The sequence below is a fragment of the Rattus rattus genome, chromosome 15 (genome assembly GCF_011064425.1).
Source record: "Rattus rattus isolate New Zealand chromosome 15, Rrattus_CSIRO_v1, whole genome shotgun sequence".
NCBI lineage: Eukaryota > Metazoa > Chordata > Mammalia > Rodentia > Muridae > Rattus > Rattus rattus.
Genome location: NC_046168.1, coordinates 11699077 through 11720905, shown reverse-complemented (window position 1 = coordinate 11720905; position 21829 = coordinate 11699077). Strand labels below are relative to the sequence as shown.

The window sequence follows — 21829 nt, the reverse complement described above, 5'->3', positions numbered from 1 at the left end:
TAGGAGAGTACCAACTTCCTCCAGACAGCGCCTCCCCTCACCCCATAAAATATGAAGAAAATCCACAAATGTTCTGTGAAGACATGGTGGGCCTCTGGTCCAGCCCATCTGAAGACGTAACATTTCTCAGCTACCTCCTTCAGGAGTCACAGTCTACCTGGCCTTGCAGTGACTGAGCTACTGATAAGTGACTACACGTTTGTTTTTTTCCTACAGTTAATTTCCTAGGCTACTGTTGTGTAATGTCATCTCTGATGTGGGCAGATAGAGTAGCGGGCCCCGTGGATAGGTGCTTCTGAAGTTGTAATTACTCATGGCCGACTGTTATCCGAGAGTATTAAATGAAAAATTCCGAAGTTAAATAATTCATAGTTTCAAGAATCTTTTATTTCAACTTTATAGTTCTAATTATGCCATTGTGCTGTTAGTTACTGCAGTTAATCTCTTACTGTGCCTAATTTATAAATTAAATCTTAACATAAGTATGTGCAGAAAAGCCAAATACAAAGGGGTTCAATACTGCCTTGGGTTTCAAGCATCCACTAGGGGTTCAGATAAGGTCTCTCTAGATTAGTGGGTGTCAACTGAAGCCAGCCTTTACTTCAGAGATGAGAACATAGACATCCTCCAGTCTGGGTCATCTGGCACTTGACCATTATAACTCCTTGTTATAACTGAATCGCTGCTTCTCTTCCCCACGACACTCTGAGGAATTGAAGCTCCTTCGGCTGGTGGCGGCCATACTTGACTGAGCTTGCAATCTCATTAGTCTCCCAGGGATCACGATGTGGCTACTAGGTGGAGACAGCGCTGCTGACAGGGCTCCTGAGGGGTGGCCTTTAAATGTAGCAATGACTCAAAGTCTTGTGAGTGACTGTAGAACCGCTGGAAATCTTACCGGTAAGGGGTTGGCTAATTAGCTCATATTCACCCTGTTATTAATTTTAAATTAGCGACTTCTCAGGAGGCTCTTAGAGGTGGTGCAAAGATGAATTCTTATTGGCCAGCATAGGCATACCATGTATCTAGTGTGCTAGTGACACTGGAATACAGTGAACGCCCCACGTCTGATGCTTCTGCTCCTGCCCACAACGCTGGGAGTTAGGAACCAGAAGTAACACAATTTAGCGTCACTTCCACTCGAAAACGCCAACATTAAAGCTGGAGAGGTCAAATACATGGCTTAAGGTCCTAAGACCAAGAAAGAGGAGCCAAAGCCAGGTCTGGGGACCTGAAGTCTCTTCTAACACAGAGGCATTTTCACTGGGACTCTGGCATGATGGACTTCACTCACGGTTGATGAACACAGCTCTCCTTTTAAAAACTGTGTATCAAGAAACCAGTGCTTCATCCCTGGCCTGATTACTGGGTAGCCTCTTTCCGTTTGTTTCATGTAAGCTGGTACTAGTGAGGGGAAAGGTCACCCTTCCCCCTCTTCTTTTGGCAGAACTAGACAGTCCTTGTCCCACGCACACAGACACAATGCTATATGGAGAAAAGCCAGCGATGGGTGGCATTTATGTTTCCCAAACACTTAAGCGTAGTGCCATTTGATATAGAATGCTCAGCTACGTCGCGAACTTATCTGTAGTCATCTTGAGCTGCGTTGATGGGAAACGAAGGTGCCTTTTAGCTGTGGCACCTCCTGGTCCTCCCAAATGTCAATGATTGACACTTGGAGGCTTTATCTCCAGGAAGCTTCCAGATGTCCCACTTCCATACAACTTACTCCCAGGTCCAAACCACCTCACACATACTGAGGAGGATTTTCATGCTAGTGAGATGACACCTGCATTGCCCAGGGAGACCTGTGTATCCAGATGTTCTCCCTTCCTTGCGGAGCCAATGGTATCGGGTGGCCAATGAGTCCCTGGAAGAGGTACGCTGCACCTTGATTCCTCCCATCTGTATCGATTTCCTGGCAGGCACCCAGTGTTCTGCAGTAAGAGTCTTGGGGTGCCCTTGAGGGCTTCCTGGTGCTGATAATGGTGGCACACAGCGGGGGTACTTTCTTTCCTGCAGCCAGAAGCGTCTTGCAGGGATGTCAAGTCTGCTACCCCTCAGATAAAGTATTCCTTCTTGCTGGTGTCCCCGGCATCCTGGAGGGCAGGGTCACTTTGCAGGGCTGCATCCGCACTTTCTGCAAACTCTGTGCCTTTGGCCTCATTGGTGTAGTAAGTGCCCTTGTGCCTGTACAGGTAGCGAAGCATGAGAAAGAGGAGGCAGACCAGGACCAAGGCCACCGCAGTGATCACAGCTGCAAGAGGGAGAGAGGATGCAGGTCAGTCTGGGGTGGTATGACTCTTTCCCCTGGGAAGAGCACCATGCCATCTTGGAGTAGAGTACACTTTGGCAAGATCTGGTAGCCATGGCCAATCAGCAAAATAGGACAGGGATATCTAAGTCTATGGAACTACTGTACTAAGACCCTCACTGGAGGAAAAATAATCTCTATTCAGTAGCTTAGGTCTATGCATGATGGAGCATGCACATGATTAAAATCAGATGCATCATGGGAAAGGACATGCGCAGTATATCAGAGGCTCACATAGCCAGAGCCCATCAGTCAACATAAAAATTAACCCAATGACGGCTCAAATGTGAACCAAACAAGGCTGATACCAATAAATGTGCCAAACTTGCCCAAAACATCCCATGAGGCCTCAACCTACATAAAGAACTATAGGCTACCGAGGAAAGTTGGGAACAGTAGCCTTCCCCAAGGATAAAAATACCAATTGGCCGAATAGTGCCAAAGATTCAATCCTGAAAACATATATACTGGTTACCTTTCCCATAGAGTCCACGGGGAAAAAAGACAAGAGTGGCTGGCTATGGTATAATAGGATTGGGGAGGTGCTTTTTGGAGCGCCGTCCTTATCCAGCTGCACTGTTCATTCTTGTGGGGTGAGGATTTCCTAGGTCTCCAGGAAGAGGCGGACTTGGTCATTCAGTGGATGATGTGCCTAGGATATCGCCAAGGATGTGCTAGGTCCCAGGAATCAGAGAAACAGAGCAGAAAGTGTGATAGGAGGGGTCAGATTACTTAGGGTCTGGAAAGGGAAATTTACAAGGTTCGGGGCAATAGTCCTATGGGAGGAGTTTAAATTTGGTCACTAGGTTTGAAGCTGTAAAATCAGCATAAGAGTTACTACAGAAATAATGTTGGGGAATGTAGCTCCCATGTCTCATTTGTAGGGAACGATTTCCTAAGCTCCCTACAACCGTGGCAGGAACTGTATACTCCTGGAGAAAAGGAAGGACTCAGGACCCACATGAGGAGAGGATGGCCAGCTAGATGAAATCAACAGGTGTCTTTGATGGCTTCCTGTCGCTTCTCTATTTTTAAATGAAGATGATCCCTGAGCTATGCATCAGCAAGTGAGAAGATTGGATCAAAAAGAAGGGAGCAGAGCAAGACACCACCCAAGCTTGGTTGCTCTTGAGCCACAAGTAGGAGGCCACCTGCCCAGGGTCCAGCCTTTAGCATGGAGTTGAGAGCCAGGGCAGGAACTCACTAGCATATGAGATGAGGGGAATGGGAAGTCATAGAAACCTGGGTTAGCTTATCTACTTATTCCTCATACATACAGAGTTAGGTCACAGACCTATTAGCTGTTGCCCTATTGCTTATACAAATCAGGCAACCATGCTTCAGGCTTCCTCAAATCTAGTCATGGAGAGTGACTGGAACCATGCAATTCTCACAAGCAATCGAGTGTCCCCTTTCCTTTGCATCTGGGAGCAAGCCTAGCTGGTGTCCAGAACTCTGACAGCCTTGGATTATAACCCTGCTCTTTATCTAATGCCTTCCTGCTTTGTGACCCACACAGACCAGGTCACAGGGTATGGAACTCATTTTTATCTCCTACCACCACCCTGAACCGTAAGGCTCAGAAACTGACTTGCTTTCTGGGATTGACGGATTTCTCCTGTCAGAATCCATCTCATGCTATACATGACACCTCTCTCCTAATGCTTCCCCACCTCAGGGCCTCACCCTGGCTGCTGTAACCATGGCGCTGTGACCCCCACACCTGCAGTAAAGCTCTTCTGTAGAGGTCTTTGTCCCAATTTTCTTTTCTACTGATCTTTTAAAAAATCATTTTATTTATAATACAGATGACTCATTCTCCAGCCTGTGCCTCTGAGGATCTAAGGTCCAGAGAAAGGCTATCTTTTGACATGTGTAGCAAAGCCCCTTTTGTCCCTATTCCTATCAGGCACCATATGTGACACCGTCTACCAGGAATGGAGTGTTCATTTCCATCCTCAAAGCTTCCTCTGGGGGCGGCGATGCAGTTTTTGCTAATTTGGCATAAATCTATACACACCTAGGAGGAGGAATTGAGGACTGGCCTGTGACCATGTCTCTGGGACATTTTCTTGACGGCTGCTAATACTGTGGGTGGTTCCACCCCATGGCAGGTGGGTCTGACCTCTATAAGAAACACAGCTGAGCAAGCCAGAAGGAACATGGCGGTCAGCAGCTTTCACCCATGGTTCCTGCTCCGCCCAGGCTTAGTTCTTTCCATGATTCCCCTCAGTGATGGGCTGTGACATGGAAAGACCAGTTAAATCTACTCTTTACGCCTCAGGTTGCCGTTTTATCACAGCAATAGGAAGCAGACTAGAACAGGAGGGAGGCAGCCATAGCCACCTCTCTTTCAACCCAGATGTTCAAGCCAGTTCGGGCTGGGATCTTTCTTGGCGGCGCCAGCTCACCTGCAATGATGGCAATCTCCATAACGGCGTAGGACATCCCTGGGTTGGGCTCTGTGGACAGAAGCAAAAAGCTACGGTGAGAAAGGAAGAGCCCAGCCAGAAGCACCTTGGTCTGTATGCACCTCCTGCTCCCTTGCAAGCAGCCTGATGATTTGCCTGGGTAGAGAAGGGCACAGTGCACATAGACTTCTTCTGGAAGGTACAGACGCAACTCTGCCTGGCTACCAAGCCAGGTTGAGAATACCCCTCAAATCCCAGGGCACTCCTGAACCATGTCAGCTCTCCGCTGAATGACATCACAGAAGTTCATGCCCACACCTTGTAGATTCTGCTTGTAGTGTAGACATTTTCCCCACAGGTATAATATGATCACCATCTTGGAGTAGAGACTGCTTGGTTAGGTATCTATGGCAACTCAAGGAGCCAAAAAAATACAGAGGTAGCTATGTTTATGATAATGGCAATGGGGCTCTTGATATCCCCTAATAGGAAGAGGAAGCAGAAGTCTAAGGACCCTCAACTAATTGCAGCCATTATTCTCCTCTGGCTTCTACTAGATACTAGAGTAGACAGAACACAGTAGACTATGATATAGCCTTATGAGTTCACCATCTACGATGTAGGGCTTTGTGGTAATGAAACTGGCACGTGTGTGTGTCTGTGTGTGTGTGCGTGCACATGTGTATATATGTTTGAAATTCAAAAATATGTTTGTATACAAATGTGCTTGTTTGTAGGTGGGTGCCTGTGTACTTGTGTGTGGAAATCTGAGTTTGTTCTTGGTGATGTGCATCTTACTCTTTGAGACAGTATCCATCATGAACCTAGAGCTCCCTGATTCAGCCAGGATGACTGACCACTTAGATGTGTGGCTCCTCTTTACTCTGCCCCTCTAGCGTTAGGATTACAGATGCACCCTGCCATACCTGCCCGTTTTATCTGGGTTCTATGGATGCAAATTCAAATCCTTATGCTTTGCACGGCAGGCACTTTGCCTGCTGAGCCATGTCCCCAGCCTCTGATGTGTCTGATTTTGTTTTGGGGTTATCTACACTCTAGCTTTAGGTAAGAAAGCCCAAACACCTTCCTGGATGACCAAATAGAACTCTGATAGAATCATTACTTTGGTCTGCTATTTGTTTCTATCTCCCCAGGAAAAGTTAATACAACACTGTTGCCCCTAACCACAGAGGCTCACACTGGCTAGACACACAGTAGGGTATTTATGATGGGATGAAGACCTGTACTGCCATGCTTAACAAAAGCCATCTGATGGTCTGCTCATGCAAAGTGTGGCTTTGTTATTGCTTCATATCTCATATTGCAATGATCTTCCAGAGAGATGCGGGCCATCAGCAGCCCACTTCACAGGCTAACACTGAAACTCTGGCGTGTGATGTGCTTGTGGTCACGGAGCTCAGTCAGGGGCAGGCTGGGGCTTCATGACTTATTTGGGGGTACATGTTCTTTATTTCAGCCTCTCTCCGTCCGCTCTCCCCATTTCAGGTATTTGGATTAACTATCCAGTGAGTAAGGCCCACGCTATGGAGCTATCCAAGTTCCTGAGATTGCTACTGCGTGTTTGTCTGCAGCCCTTGGATCTGGCACGAGGGAACATATCTCAGTTGTATCTCTAGATAAGACGTACGCTATCTCCTCTCCTTGGGAACGCAGTAGAGGAAACAATTTATTAGACTACGGAAATAGCAGTACTAAATTAGAAATCTCATTATAAATTAAAGCAGAGAAGGCCACACCAGGTTCATGTAATCATTGCAATTGTAGTACAATGAGATCTTTCTACCCAGGACAGTCGCCACATACATTCTCGATCTGACAATACACTGGCTGCTGAAGTCTAGATGGGGGAAGTAGGTAGTAGACAGCCAGGATAGCAGCTCGAGGTGAGGTTCATCCAAAACATGAACGAATCCTGTACACACGAGTGTATGGTATTAGTAGCTGGATTTTGGACCATTCTCAACCACCAGTACATCATAGATCAGTGAGAAAGAAAAACATTTGTTTAGGGGAGCACAGTTGGCCGAGAAGCTCAAAGACCCACGGCCTCTTTCCTATGAGGCAAATGCTCTGACGCTGAGAGATGTCTCCAGGATAACATCTACTTTTAAGAAAGAATTAGGGCCCAGATGTGGTGGCCCACATCTTCAATCCCAGCACTCTAGAAGCAGAGGCAGGTGAACTCTGAGTTTAAGCCCCCAAGTTCCTGGTCATCCATAGTTGCATAATGAGACCTGTCTCAAAAAGAAAGGACTGGTAATTGTTTCTGTATAGCACAGGGTCATTGTTCTCACCATTTAGAATGTTTTAGCTGATGCCAGTCCCGGTGAGTTGTTATTACTTTCATTTGATGAATTTGCATGTCAAGCCTTGCCCGCCCTCACCATGCATCTTCCATGGGTCAAACAGCCTACTCATGCATGAGAAGCAGAAGTTATTCATTTCTGGGTGGTGGAGATGGCTCAGCGACTAACATGGATTTCTGCGTAAGCACAGGGATGTGAGTTCAAATCCTCAGAACCTACATAGAAAGCTGGTATGACTACGTGAACCTGTAACCCCAGTGCTGGGACAGGGATAGAGGTTGAACATTGATTGCTGATCTGGCCTCTGTATTGTTCACAGGTGTACACACACACACACACACACACACACACACACACACACACACACACACACACCACAGAGTTTAGTCCCAGATAGGTAGCTTAGAGCCAATGTGTAATTCTTCTACCATAGAAAAACCTTGGCATTCTGGCTTTCAGACAAGGCAAGTGGTGGTCTGAATGAGTTGAAGGAGGTGGTCCCCTGTCTTACTTAGGGTTTCTATTCCTGTGATTAAAGCATCATGACTAAAAGCAACTTGAGGAAGAAAGATTTATTTGGCTTACATAGCCTGAGTCACAGTCCATTGGGAAAGGTCAAGACAGAAACTCAAGGCAGACACTGGAAGTCATGAAGGAGTGCTGCTTCCTGGCTTGTACATTATGGCTTCTCAGTTTGCTTTCTTGTCCAATTCAGGATCATCTGCCCAGAGGTGGCAGTGCCAACATCGATGTAGACACTTTGACATCAATTACTAATGAAGAAAATGTTCTACAGACTTGCCTACAGGCAATCTGACGGAGATGTTTTGTCAGTGGAAGCTCGATCAAGACCTCACTGCTTGTGCTTATGAAGGGTTTGCTCTACAACTGAACAGACTAGATACTGGGATGGGACAATGCCAAGGCCACTGAGGAGCTTGGTCTGTTTGTTCTCCTTTGGGGGAGGAGGAAGACTACTTTGAGAGCAGTTGGTGTGGCTTTAACACACAGGGATCGGGGACATTGTATCTTCTAACATGTCTCTGTCAAGCTGATTGATCACTATAGTGAAAGGGAACCAAGTTGTTAGTGGGGAGCTGAAGCCAAGAAGAGCAGACACCATGTGGCAGGAGTGATCCAGTGACAATGCTTGGGAGAAACCAATCTTCCTGGACACAATCCATTCCCGACATGTGGGAAGTCATGTCTTCTAGGTCCGTTCCTCCACACCCGGTTAAACTGCTTTCCAATATGTCTTCAGCAGACAACAGATATCTTCTTGTGGGCTGGTCTGCTTGGAACTGGTTTGTTATCTGTTTACATCTTTTCTTGTGGTTGGAACCAGTGGGAGATCATCCTTCCAGATAGAAGGTAGATTTCTATCTGGCAAACTGTAGACCAGGAAACTCTGAGTGGATGTGCATGATTTGCCAATGACCGATTCATCTGGGTCCTTTGGGGAGAGAACATTATCTTCTGTTTTTCCTGAAAGGAACTGAGGTGGAACAAGAAGTGGGGAATGGCCAGTGAGAAGGTCCAGTGGGTCAAAGTGCTTTCCACCATGAAGCCCGATGACCTGAGTGAGTTCAATTTCTGGGACCTACATAGTGGAAGAAGCAAACTGACTCCTGCAAGCTGTCCTTTGGCCTCCACATGTGATCCATGGTATCTGTACTTATGTGTGGGCAGATGTGCATGTGTGCCCCCATACCTCCACACCCACATTACATAAGTAAACCACAAAGTAAATAAAACTCAGTAATAATAATGATAATAATAATAATAATTAACAATAAGAGTTAATAAAGAATGCAGGGCATGTCATTGGGATATAAGAAAAGGCATCGATTTCTCACTCTAGAATTCTGTTGCTGCAACATCCTTCATGCATATTAGAACCTACTTCTTTGGGATTCCAGCGTCGACTAAAGACCAACAACTCTACAGGAATCTTCCAGCTTCTCATCCACAAAACAAGAATTACAAGAGTTACTGATTTCTTACAACCTTTCTTCCTCCCAGGATTATTGTTAATATGTGCTAAGGATCAAGTACAGTGCCTGGCATAGGTCCGATCATTTGGATATTTGTTATTATCTGCGGGGTTTTGAATAGGTATGGCCCCCGTAGACTCATGTATTTGAATGCTTGGGCCATGAGGAGGTACTATTAGGAGGTATGGCCTTGTTTGAGTAGGTGTGACCTCGTTGGCGGAAATGTGTCATTGAGGGGGTGGGCTTTGAGGTCTCCTGCACTCAAGCTCTGCCCAGTGTGTGGAATCAGATACTCCTCCTGGCTGCTTGCAGAAGACAGACTCCATCTGTCTATCTTCAGATCAAGATAGAGAACTATCAGCTCCTCCAGCACCAAGGCTGCTGCACAACACCACGCTTCCTGTCATGATACGGATGGACTCTAAAACCATAAGCCAGTTATTATTAAATGTTGTCTTTTAAATGAGTCGCCAGGTCATGGTGTCTCTTCACAGCAATAAAACCCTAACTAAGACATTATCATTGCCAAAACTGTTGTCACGACTAAGGTGAAGATGATATATTGGTTTGAATGAGAATGGCCCCATAGTTTCATATATTTGAATGCTTAGTCACCAGAGAGTAGAACTGTTTGGGAAGGATTAGGAGGTGTGGCCTTGATGGAGGTGTGCCACTGGGGATGGACTTTAAAGTTTCAAAAGTTCATACCAGGTCCAGCCAGTCAGTCAGTCAGTCAGTCAGTCAGTCAGTCTGTCTGTCTGTCGGTCAGTCTGTCTCTTTTTCTCTCTCTTGATAGGTTAGTGATGGATTGGACTCCCCCCTCCTTGCATAACTATTTAGCTACACATACCTCTTGCAATGAATTTAAATCTGCATGTCATGTCAGTACCACCAGAGGAAGACAGGTATGTGAGAGAGGAATCACTGGGTCCCTGTGTCTCATCTCAGAAGTAGCCTTTCTCTGCTCTTAATTTGTCTCTTTAATTGGGTTATTGAGGATGGGCAGAGCCTACCTTATTAGAGCTGCCCAGGCTCAGTCTCTGACCTTAGTAACTTCTACATGAGCTTTGGAAGGGTACTGGTTCCACTCTGTATTCGCAGTTTCCAGGTCATAGGAATAGACCTCTACTTGACTCATCTGCCACTCTCCTGCCTCAGCATGGACTTCTCCCTCTCAAATCACAAGGGAAAAACAAACCTTGCACCCCATAAGTTGTATCTGTCTGGCGTTTTGTCACAGAGATGTAAGAGTAACAAATACACAGATATTTAATAAGGGAAAGGCACACTTGGTTGGACAACTGTACCAACCCAGGCCACAAACCAGAGCTTATGGAGTGAATCATTTATATAAAACCCTTCAGAGGGGCAGAGCAGGTGACCTGATAAAACTTGCCTTGCAAGTGTTAGGACCTGTGTTTAGGCACCAGAATCTATGTTTTTAAAAAAAATGTCAGATGCATACCTGTCACTCTAGCAGGGAATCCCCGGGGTTCACTGGCCAGCCAATCTAGTCTACCTGGAGAGTGCCAGGCCAGTAAAACCCTCTCTTAAACAAATCACGCCTCCTGAAGAATGACACTTCAAGCTGTCCTCTGGCATCTACAGCACATACCACTCCGGAGCGTGCACTTCACAGGAAGTGCTTTTCGAGGTCCTCTAAGTACACGTTCTTATACGACTGCTTAGTACAAACTGAGGTTCTCTAAACAGTGAGCCCACAGAGGGACGCTAAGCTTCCAGTAACACTGCTGGCTGTCATTTATTAAGTGGCATGAGCTCCATGGACAGAGGCTGAGGATCATGCCTTCCTCGAGCATGTACTTTGCACACGCTCATACACCCGACTCAAGCACGGATCAGTAGCCCCGAGTCACACTGCACAGATGTCTAAGTCCTTGCTTTCCAACTGGCTCTTGTATGCCCAGGTTTGCCACTTCTCTAAAGGACTCAGTTAACGTAAGTATACAGTTGCATTTTCAGTATAACTAGGTACCTAATGATGTGACTCGATGACCTTGATCAGATTCCATGTGTAAATAATAATGATTCAGTTAGCCATGCTAACTCTAGGAGGCTCATTTGCCTGCTCATGGAGTAAGGTGTTCTTTCCTTCCTGGGCGGCAGCAGATCCCATGTCTATAACGAGCAGGACAGTTGGGTAGGAGGAGGTAGAAAGAAGTTTTGCAACCTTCACTTGGATAGTCTCTCTGTGTGTGGCTGTGAGACAGCCTCATGATGACAGGCTGAGCTTTCACAGCCTCCATCATGGCAGACAGCAGAGCTCCAACAGGCAGGGTGAGCAAATGAAGGCTTGAGCACCCTGAGGCAGCACAAGGCAGAGCGTGGCCCCAAAGAGGAAAGTCCACTAGGAAAGCACCCTGGAGGGAGGGAAGGGCAGGGGAGCAGGAAGTGGGTATCCTTCCTGCCCTTTCTGCAGTGTCCTTTCCTCTTGACCGTGGGAGACTCTGAGAGAGCGGCAGGGTACAGGACTGCTACGGAATATGCAGAGGAGAACCTCTCTTTGAGGGCTTGCAGGAAACCATACTGATAAGGACCAGGGGGGAGTCATAGACACTGCTCCTGACACCGCAAACTGCTTAGCTCTCTACGTGCTGGGTGTAAATTCCTCAGATAATGGGTTTCCTACATCAAGCTTAACTTTCTTAAAAGATTTTAGGAAAAGACTTAGGGTGTTTTAGGGCCAAACTTTCAAGGTGAAAATTCTTTTTTGCAGAACCCCAATGCTATCGCTCACACTGGCTTCTCTGGGCAACAACACTACAGTTTGATTCAAATGCTAGACTTGCATTTGAAAAGGGTATGGCGGAAGACAGACTGCATTTGGGTTTAAATTTTGGGAATCCACTGTCTGGGTAGGGGTAAAGACAGTAGTATGCAAATAAAATAACACGGCCCTTTCAAAAAGGCACAGTTCCTGAAGAGGTCTCCTTAGTGGGCGACACAGGGAGCTTGGAATTTGGTATCAGATTTTGCAGGAGTCTTAACTTCTCGTCCATCCCAGCTACATAGGCTCTAGCATGTAGAGAAAGACATGAGAATATCCCGGAGGGCCTGTGGGTGGCACCTCCTATGTGAGATCTCTTCATATCCTCTTGTGTGGACATGTGGTCATAAGCACACACACACACACACACACACACACACAGACACATACACAGACACTAACATGCATACACACATACACACACACACAGACACATACACAGACACTAACATGCATACACACACACACAGACACATACACAGACACTAACATGCATACACACACAGACACATACACAGACACTAACATACATACACACACACATACACACATAGACAGACACAGACACTAACATGCATACACACACACACACACAGACAGACACAGACACTAACATGCATACACACACACACACAGACAGACAGACACAGACACTAACATGCATGCATACACACACACACACACACACAGAAACAGACACATACACAGACTCTAACATGCATACACACATACACACACACACAGACACATACACACATACACACACACACACACACACACACACACACACACACACACACACACACACACACACACACACACACACAGACACATAGACACATACACACACACACACACACACACACACACACACACACACACACAGACACATACACAGACACTAACATGCACACACACACACACACACACACACACACACAGACACACACACTCACTCACTCACTCACTCACTCAGAAATCAGAAGCCTGGCCCTGAGCTGTGGGAGATGAAATGTCAAAAGGCTCAGGGCCAGTGTTAACTTATCCTCTGAACCATCTGGGTTTCCTGAAGTTTCCCATGTGCTATTTACCCTTCTCCAACCCTCCAAATCCTGACTGTGAGGTATCAGGGCAGGACAAACACTCATGGGAGTCACCAGTTCATTTCCTCTTCACATCTGGGATGGAATCAGGAAGCTGCCAGCCCGTAGTCCCACCCCTGTCATGTCTTTGTCTGTGCTGGGGGGAGGATAGGCCATTTCTCTCCACCATTCCTGCCCCATGATTCCTTTACGCCCTGCTCCCACTGTTTCCCTAGCTGTTAGAATGTTCTATGAACTTCTCAGTTTGTTGCCCTTGGCAAGCTCCTGCTCCATCTCCCCCATTCCCTGTCCGGGTCTGGTGATTCGCGTGTGCCCATGTTAATTTATTGTTTTAAGCAAAGAAGTCACAGATGCATATATAGCCCTTCCTCTTGTCAGCTGAAGTTCTACCACACAAGCCAGCTGCCATGTAAATTTAGTGTTTCTTTGATAGAAAGTGATAAATACCAGAGACTAATCAGAGGGAAACCAATACACATATACCCAGTTTCACGGCAGGAATCCATAAAATTCCTGCTGGCTCCTTCAAGGAAGTGTAGTTGAAGTCTGAACCCTGGTAGGTGGGCGGACTGATACAGCTTCCTGCTGCAGTGATCAACGCCACACCCCTCACCACTTAGCAAGGTCTCTGCTCTTCAGAAGCAGCTTGGAGTCCCGCCATATTTGCCCTGGACGAAGTGTCATCAAAATGCGATCTCCCAACAGGCTGCTGTGATTATTTCTTTAAAGGTGAGGAGATCTTGTTCATCAAACCCAATAACAGAATAAAATTAGTTACCCCCAGAAAACCACTAGGCAGTGTCAGGATTGGGTCCATTGTTCAATCAAGAGTAAAAATTCCTTACCCAGGAGACGATCTAAAACCAGGACGGATTTCATGTCCTTGCATTCTTTTGACATATGGATGCTTTCGTATGGGATCAAATGTAGTTTTCTATCTTATACCTTTCTTTTTTTTTTAGTCTTTTTAAAAAAGATTTATTTATTTATATGTGAGTACACTGTCACTGTCTTCAGACACACCAGAAGAGGGCATCAGATCCCATTACAGATGGTTGTGAGCCACCATGTGGTTGCCGGGAATTGAACTCAGGACCTCTGGAAGAGCAGTCAGTGCTCTTAACCACTGAGTCATCTCTCCAGCCCTATTTTATACCTTTCAACTTACTCCTTTTGAGTTTTGTTTGGGGAGTTAAAAAGATGAGACCTTGGGAGAGAAGAACAAGAGCGTATGAGTGGCTAAGCCCGTAAGTCTCACTAGCTCATTTTACTCTTTTCCTTGTCTTATTACTTAGTCCGCCGTCACTATCATGTTCAGTGTTATCAGTAAGTTTTTGTCCTTTGTCTCCCGGGGTGAGTGATGGACAAGAGAAGATCCTAAAGATGAGGGTGTGAAAGCTGAGTCCTTTTGTGTGAGCACCGAGTAGATGCTGTGGGAGAGAAGGTCTAGAAAGACGGTGGAATAGCTTAAATCAGAATGGCCACCATAGACTCATACTGAATGCTTAAGGAATGGCATTAGGGGGCGTGGCTTTGAAGAAGTGTCTCACTGGGGGTGGGCTTTGAGGTTTCAGATGCTCAACTCGGGCCTAACGTTCTCTCTTTTCCTCCTGCCTGCTGATCCTGATGTAGAACCCTCAGCTACCTCCCCAGCACCACATGTACCTGTGTGCTGCCATGCTTCCGACCATGACACTAGACCTCTGAAGCTGTAAACCAGCCCCAATTAAATGTTTTCTTTTGTAAGATTTGCCATGACCATGGTGTCTCTTCACAGCAATAGAAACTTTAAGACAGAGATATTCTTTATAAATCCTGGAGAAGGGGCAACTACAATTAGAAAGAATATTTTCAGGGTCAAGCAAGATGGCTTAGTAGGTAAAGGTATCACTACCAAGCCTGACAACCCGATTTCAGCCCTCGGGACTCACATGGTAAGGTCAGGGTCACAGGAAGGAAAACCTTAACACTGTTGAAAGGCCAGAGGCTGCAGCAGGACTGTGATTAAAAGTTAACGAAGGGACTGGCCATGAGTAGGGAAAGGCAAGAGGGTTGTGAATAACTTAGTCTATATTTCTGTAAATTGAATTATTAAATCACAATAATCACTTCAACAATTAAAAATAAAGGTGCATTACACACTTTCAAATTTACATAAAATATATATTATACTTGGGAATGTAAGTAAGAGTGAGCTTTGGCTGAGCATATGTGAGGCCCTGGGCTCCATCGCTAGCACCAAATATAGAAAAAGAGATGGTGCTGAGTGTCGTGGGAGGCATCCCTGATACGGACCAACAGACGAGTAAGGAACACTTCCCGGAGACTGGCTTTGGAGTTCTGGGGATGCTGCGCTGCCTGGTGACCTGGCCTGCCATCGAGGAAGGACACACTGAGAGGGGCGGCCTCTCAGTTCCGGCTCTCAACTCCTGGCTTCACCTAGAACTCCTGCGAAAACCCCCGTTAGGCTGAGTGTGGAGCTTAGTGGCAGAGCACGTGTTTGGCAAGTGCGAGGTTCTAAGTTCTATCTCTGGCACCACCACAATAAAAACAAAATAAAACACCACTGTCTAGGTCCCATTCTATTAGGATTGCTGACTAAAACTGCAAGATTCCTGATAAGCTTCATTCTAAAATAAACAACAAGAGTGTTTTAGTGTAAGTGCACCCCAAACACTGGGACCCACAGATGTTCATCTGAAATCCCTAGAGGGCAAAGTCAGAGAAGCTTGGAAGCTAATGTGGAATTTAAAGGTAGAGTAAGATGCTGTCAAGCAGGGTGTGTGTGTGTGTGTGTGTGTGTGTGTGTGTGTGTGTGTGTGTGTGTGTGTGTGTGTGTGTGTGTGTGTGTGTGTGTGTGTGTGTGTGTGTGTGTGTGTGTGTGTGTGTGTGGTGTGTGTGTGTGTGGTGTGTGTATGTGGTGTGTGTGTGTGGGTATGTGTGTGTGTATGTATGTGTGTGGTGCATATGTGTGTGTATATGGTATGTATGTATGTGTGGTGTGTGTGTGTGCTATGTGTGTCGGGGGTGGGGTGTGTGTGTGGGTGTAGAGGGTGTGGGGGGGTGTGTGGGTGGAGGTGGTGTGTGGGGGGTGTGTGCGTGTGTGGTGTGTGTGGTGGGTGTGGTGTGTGTGTGTGTGGTGTGTGTGGGTTTGTGGGTGTATGTGTGTTGTGTGTGTGTACTGTGTGTGTGTGGGGTGTGTGTGTGTGTGCTGTGTGTGTGTGTGTGTGTGTGTGTGTGTGTGGGCGAAGGTTACTTTTTGTGTGTGTGTATGTGTGTGTTGTGTGTGTGTGTGTGTGGTGTGTGTGTGAATGGTGTGTGTATGTATGTATGTGTGTGAGTGTGTGTGAGTGTACGTGAGTGTGTGTGTGTGTGAGTGTGAGTGTATGTGAGTGTGTGTATGTGTGTGTAAGTATGTGTGAGTGTGTGTGTATGTGTGTGTGTGTGGCGTGTGGTGTGTGTGTGTGTGTGTGTGTGTGTGTGTGTGTGTGTGTGTGTGTGTGTGTGTGTGTGTGCTGTGTGTGTGTGTGTGTGTGTGTGTGTGTGTGTGTGTGTGTGTGTGTGGGGCAGTGGTGTGTGTGTGTGTGTGTGTGTGTGTGTGTGTGGCGCATGTGTGGTATGTGTGAGGGGGTGTGTGGTGTGTGTGTGTGTGTGGGGTGGGTGTGGATGTGTGGTGTGGAGGGTGTGTGTGTGTCCATCTGTGTGTGTGTGTACTGTGTGTATGTGGTGTGTGTGTGTGTGTGTGTGTATGTGTGCGTGCGTGCATGAGCATATGACAGTCCAATGAAAAGTCTAGTAGGTCCTCTAGGGGAGGAGAAGGGAGTCTGGGGCCAGCCGACACGGCTTCTATCTGCTGTACCTTAGGAGAAATACATCGACACCTCTTCAGGAATCTCAACGTCTCAGCATTAAACAGGACAGCAGTGTCAGACTCACAGAATCCTATGACATTTCACACTTCACAACCCCATGATCCCAGTGGGTGTCCATGTGCAATGCCACACTAGCTCCCCAAGGCCCCTCAGTAGCTCTGCTCCACCAAGGCTCCTAGCAAAGTGAGTTCCAAGGATCCGACTCAGATCCTCATCGTGGAAGGCAGGCAGTCTACCAACTGAGCCATCTTCCCACTCTTACACTCTTACATGCTCCTACGCATGCTCTGTTGCCAAGGCTGTTATCAGCTTGACCTACTGTGGGATGCAGGAAATGAATGAGATTTCCTGGGTCTCAGTCTCCTATTTCTGAGAACTGTGGCTCTAGGGACAGGTCCAAGGCAGCAGCTGCTGAGTGTCTGGCCCAGGCCCACTTTATCAGCACCAACTGCACAGTGCAGAGTCTCCATATCCCGCTGCAGCTGCATGATAAGAGACTTAGCTACTGTTTCAGGCTTATCAGAGGGCAGACCTGGGTGGAGAGGCCACTTCTATCAGCATACAGAGAGAGGGAAAAGGCTCTCTGAAGAAATATAAGCCCTCACACTCGTACACACTGGTGGGTGCTGTCTCTTCTTTCAGCTGCTCTCTACCTGGCTGACATACACGATCCAATTCACTTTTCAGGAAGGTATAGATCACTCCATATCCTTTTATGACAAAGAGACAAGATGCCATCGGCATCCCTACCCGAGAAGTAACTAGAATTCAGAGCTGCTTAGGGTCTGAAGCAGAGCACAGGCTGGACACGCTATCCAAGAGGCCAAGCCCTTCAGGTGGTGGAGCCATCTGGGTCCCTTAGCTCGCGCGTGTGTATGCGTGCACAAATATGTACAATGGGGATATGTATGTAGTGCTTACATGAAACTATTTGCTCCTTGATATGAAGTCACCTAAAGTACACGATGACCCAAGGGAAAGATGACAGACTGTGGTCTCAACCGTGAGCGACCTACTTTCCTTGTCTTAGGTCTGCTTTTCACACTGATCGTGGCCCTGTCCAGTTACTCTATGCTTCTCCCACGTGTACCTTCCTACCACAGGTTCATGAAGAGGAGAGGGTTTTTTGGCTCACATGTTTGGATTTAGCCTCTGATCAGGTGTCTCACTGCCCTGTGGCTTCACTGTGGCAGTGTGCTGAGCTGTGCACAGGGCATGCTATGCCTCTCAGAGATCCAGTTCTCTTCTGCTTCTCCCAGATCTTTCTCAAACATCACCTGCCCGTATCCCCTGGCTATACTCTATAAAATAGCATGCCCTTGGGCTGGGAAGATGGCTCAGTTGGTAGGCTGCCTGCCTTCCAAGATGAGGATCTGAGTCGGATCCTTGGAACTCACTTTAAAGAAAAGTAGGGTGGTGTTTCTGTAATCTCAATGCTTGGGGAGGAAATGAATGGACTCCCTGGTCAGGCAGGGTAACTGAGATTACCCAAGACCTCCACAAGCATGTGCATATACATGCATGCATACATACTCCCACATTTGCATCTTCATATATGAACATGCATGCACATGTATATACACACATTCACATAGAGACACACAAAGGTACATACAGGCACACAGACACAGACACATGGACAAACACAGACCAACACCAACTCATGCGTGTGTACACACACACACACACACACACACACACACACACACACACACACACACACACACACACACGGCCCTTCTCTCTTCCACCTTCCTCATCTCTTCGGATAGAATATTCTCCCTAATCCTTAACACAATCCGATGGATTTAGCCTTCTTCTGTATGTCTGTCCACTCTCACTAGAACATGCACTCTTCTTGCGGATCACTGCTGGTCAAGTGGTCGTCCTCATTGTCACGTCTTTGGGGCCGGGCACATAGCTGGTATTCAATATATAATTTCTGGGCCATGGACTTACTGATACTGGTTGAAAAGGCAAAAAGGGAAACTGAGGGCAAACCTGAATAGATTACCTGCTCTTTATCCATAAGACATCTCTCTTGCTACAGTCTACTGCTCTTAGGTGACTCTAAAATTTTTGATTATGTATGTATGTATGTATGTATGTATGTATTTGTGTGTGTGTACATGTGTGCATACATATGCATTCTCACGTGCATGTGCGCACAGGTATGCACATGCTGTGGACCACATGTGGAAGTCAGGAGAAAATTGGTGAGAGTTGTCTGTCCTCTTCCTCTACCATGTGGGTCTCAGGGATTGAACTCCTGCTGTCGAACTTTACTGCTCACCCTCCCTTGTGTGACCTTAAAACCATCTACTTGAGGTTGAGGATTTAGTTCAGTGGTAGAGCGCTTGCCTAGCAAGTGCAAGGCCCTGGGTTCAGCCCCAGCTCCGGAAAAAAAAAACAAAAAACAACAACCACAACAACAACAACAACAAAAATAAAATAAAACTCCAGGAGCTGGGGAGATGGATCAGTGTAAGAGTGCTTACTGTGTAAGAATGAAGACCTGAGGTTACATGCTAGGATCTGTTAAGAGCAAAGTCTGGCTGCTTCTGTAGCTGTACCCTCAGTTACATGGCTGTCCTCCAATCTAACTCCAGGCTTAGTGACAGACCCCATCTCAAAGGAATTAAGGCAGAGAGTGATAGAACAGGTACCTGTCACTTTTTCCAGCCTACGGAATGCACAGGTGCACACACTGACATACAAGTGCACCTACGCACACATCCAGATGTACAGGGAACACCTCCAGTGTGTGCGTCAGGGTGGTCCTTGTAGATGAAGTTCCATGACACATGACTTCCTAACCTCCAGTGGCTCATCCCCACACCTTTCTCGGCCCCAAAGCTTCACTCCCCTCTACTCTTGAGAGTCAGAATTCAGACAGCTGTCTTGTCTCTATGCATGAAAAACTTCTTGTGACACTTGTCACATCAGTGATGATACCACTGTGTCACAGGTAAGACAAACCCAGTTCAGGGTCAGCGAGAAACCTACTGTGCTTGGGAGGCATCATAATTGGCAGATACGGGTACACTTAACCCTAGAGTCTCAATTTCCCAAGTGGGCGTACCTTCAGTATGATATAAGCCTGTTCTGGCCCATCCCATGCGAAGAGTTTGCCCATATTGGGGTGCCACATAGTATTTTATGAATATGGGAGAGGGATGGTGGAGCCCCAGCTTTAAGGTCAGGGGGAGCCTGTCGGACACTCCGTATGCCTACTCCACATTCCCTCCGGAACCTGCTTAGGTGAGCGGAGGCTTCTCTGAAGGACAATGGCAGAGCCTTTTGCAACAGGGGGTGATGGGATGGCCAGGATCAGCCATAAGAAGGCCCTAAGCTGGCAACCAGGGCAATGAAGATGAGGAATGGGCACCATTGTGCTTTTGGGGACAAGTTATTAGCCAGATGTGGCCTGGGCAGCTTCACGCTGCTACTTGTACCCTGATCTCAGCTGTAGAACTCCTCTCTACAGGTACCCAGCCCGGAAGCTGGTCTCTTTAGACAGCTGTAATGGGCTGGGCTGGGTCTGGACTTGGACATTATGTCAGTCAGTCTGTTTAAGAGAGGAGTTGGGGTTGGGGATTTAGCTCAGTGGTAGAGCGCTTGCCTAGGAAGCGAAAGGCCCTGGGTTCGGTCCCCAGCTCCAAAAAAAAGAACCAAAAAAAAAAAAAAAGAGAGAGAGAGGAGTTGGCAGATTTTTTTTCCTGCAGAGCTGGAGAATAAACAGTTTAGGCTAGGTCAGTCTGTGGCAACGGTTCAGCCACCACAGTGGAACAGTGCGGCTGTGTTCTAAATGCACCTCACAAAAACAGGCGGCACGGCTAGGACGGAGGACGTCTCAGGCGGTAACAGCTCTCGTTGCTCACACAAGGACCTGAGGTTAACCCTAGAACCCATGCAAAAATGACAGCACATGCTTGTGATCCCAGAACAAAAAATAGGGGGGGGATGGGTGGGCAGAATCTCGGGGCTCTCTGGCCAGCCAGCCAGCCAACCAGCTAATTGGCTGGGTCAAGGAGAGAGCTAGTGAAACCCAAGATTGTTTTCTGGTCTTTCCATGCACGTGCACACACATGCACTCTCACACAGGAACAAACACACCAATCTGCCCACACGCATACATTAAAAAAATGCAAAACCAAAAAAAAAAAAAAAACCCAAAAAGATGAAACAGAAGAAACCAGGCAGTGGCTTACTGCTAGGTAGCCTGCTGTTTACAGAGGAGAAATGACAGAAGGGGGCAGGGAAGACCAGCCTGTGTACAGAGGGAATGACGACCGTTAGCCAGCTCCCAGGAAGTAATAGACTCTGGTATAACAGAGCTCATGGGCTGGAAACGGCTTCTCAGGGCATCTGCATGTTTTAAGATCACGGCGTTTGACTGCAGCCTCCCCAACGATGCACCTCCCCTCCTTCAGCATTGTCTGTTTTCTCTGTGGGCAACAAGCATCATTTCACTCAAATGTTTAAAAATAGGGTTGTTTTGAGCTGGCTCTAAAGGATCTGGGATTCTTACGTAGGAAACGACCCAAGGGTAATTGCCAAAGCTTGGCACAAAGAAACGTACTTAGTTTATGTGAAGGAACTTTCTTTTAATCTTGTGAAGGAAAACTCTTTTTCTAAAACTCCTCATTTCCTGCGCCCATGAGGGCTGGTGTTACGGAGGGGACACTGGGGGAGTTGTGCTAATCGAGTTCAGACCATAGCCACCCCACCCCCAAAACTCACGCACACTCACAGGGAAGTTCTGTGCTCCATGACAGGGCTTCACATACCTCACCCACCCATGTGAACATAGGAACACGGGCATGGCCTTGTGTCTTCTGGAAGCCAGGCTGCTTCTGCATAGTGCATGGACTTTTGCACACCAATCCTTACTTTTCCTTTGGTATCCTTCCAATTCAGCCTGACTTAACTCATTCTCCAAGTTATGTCATCAACTAAAGGAGAAACACAGATACTTTCCTTCTCCAAACACAGGGTGATTTGTGTGTGTGTGTGTGTG

The 21829-nt window shown here is 46.9% G+C and overlaps 1 protein-coding gene across 1 annotated transcript in view; it reads right to left on the bottom strand.

Moving 5' to 3' along the window:
* Positions 1 to 365: 365 nt before the first annotated feature.
* Gypc (glycophorin C (Gerbich blood group)) overlaps positions 366 to 21829 on the bottom strand; it is a 34092-nt gene continuing 12628 nt past the window's right edge. Inside the window, exons 2-3 of the mRNA XM_032885600.1 lie at positions 4726 to 4776; positions 366 to 2257 (exon numbers count right to left, since the gene is read on the bottom strand). Of these exons, the coding sequence (XP_032741491.1) occupies positions 2061 to 2257; positions 4726 to 4776 (248 nt within the window). The 3' untranslated portion in view covers positions 366 to 2060. The remainder of the gene's footprint in view (positions 2258 to 4725; positions 4777 to 21829) is intronic.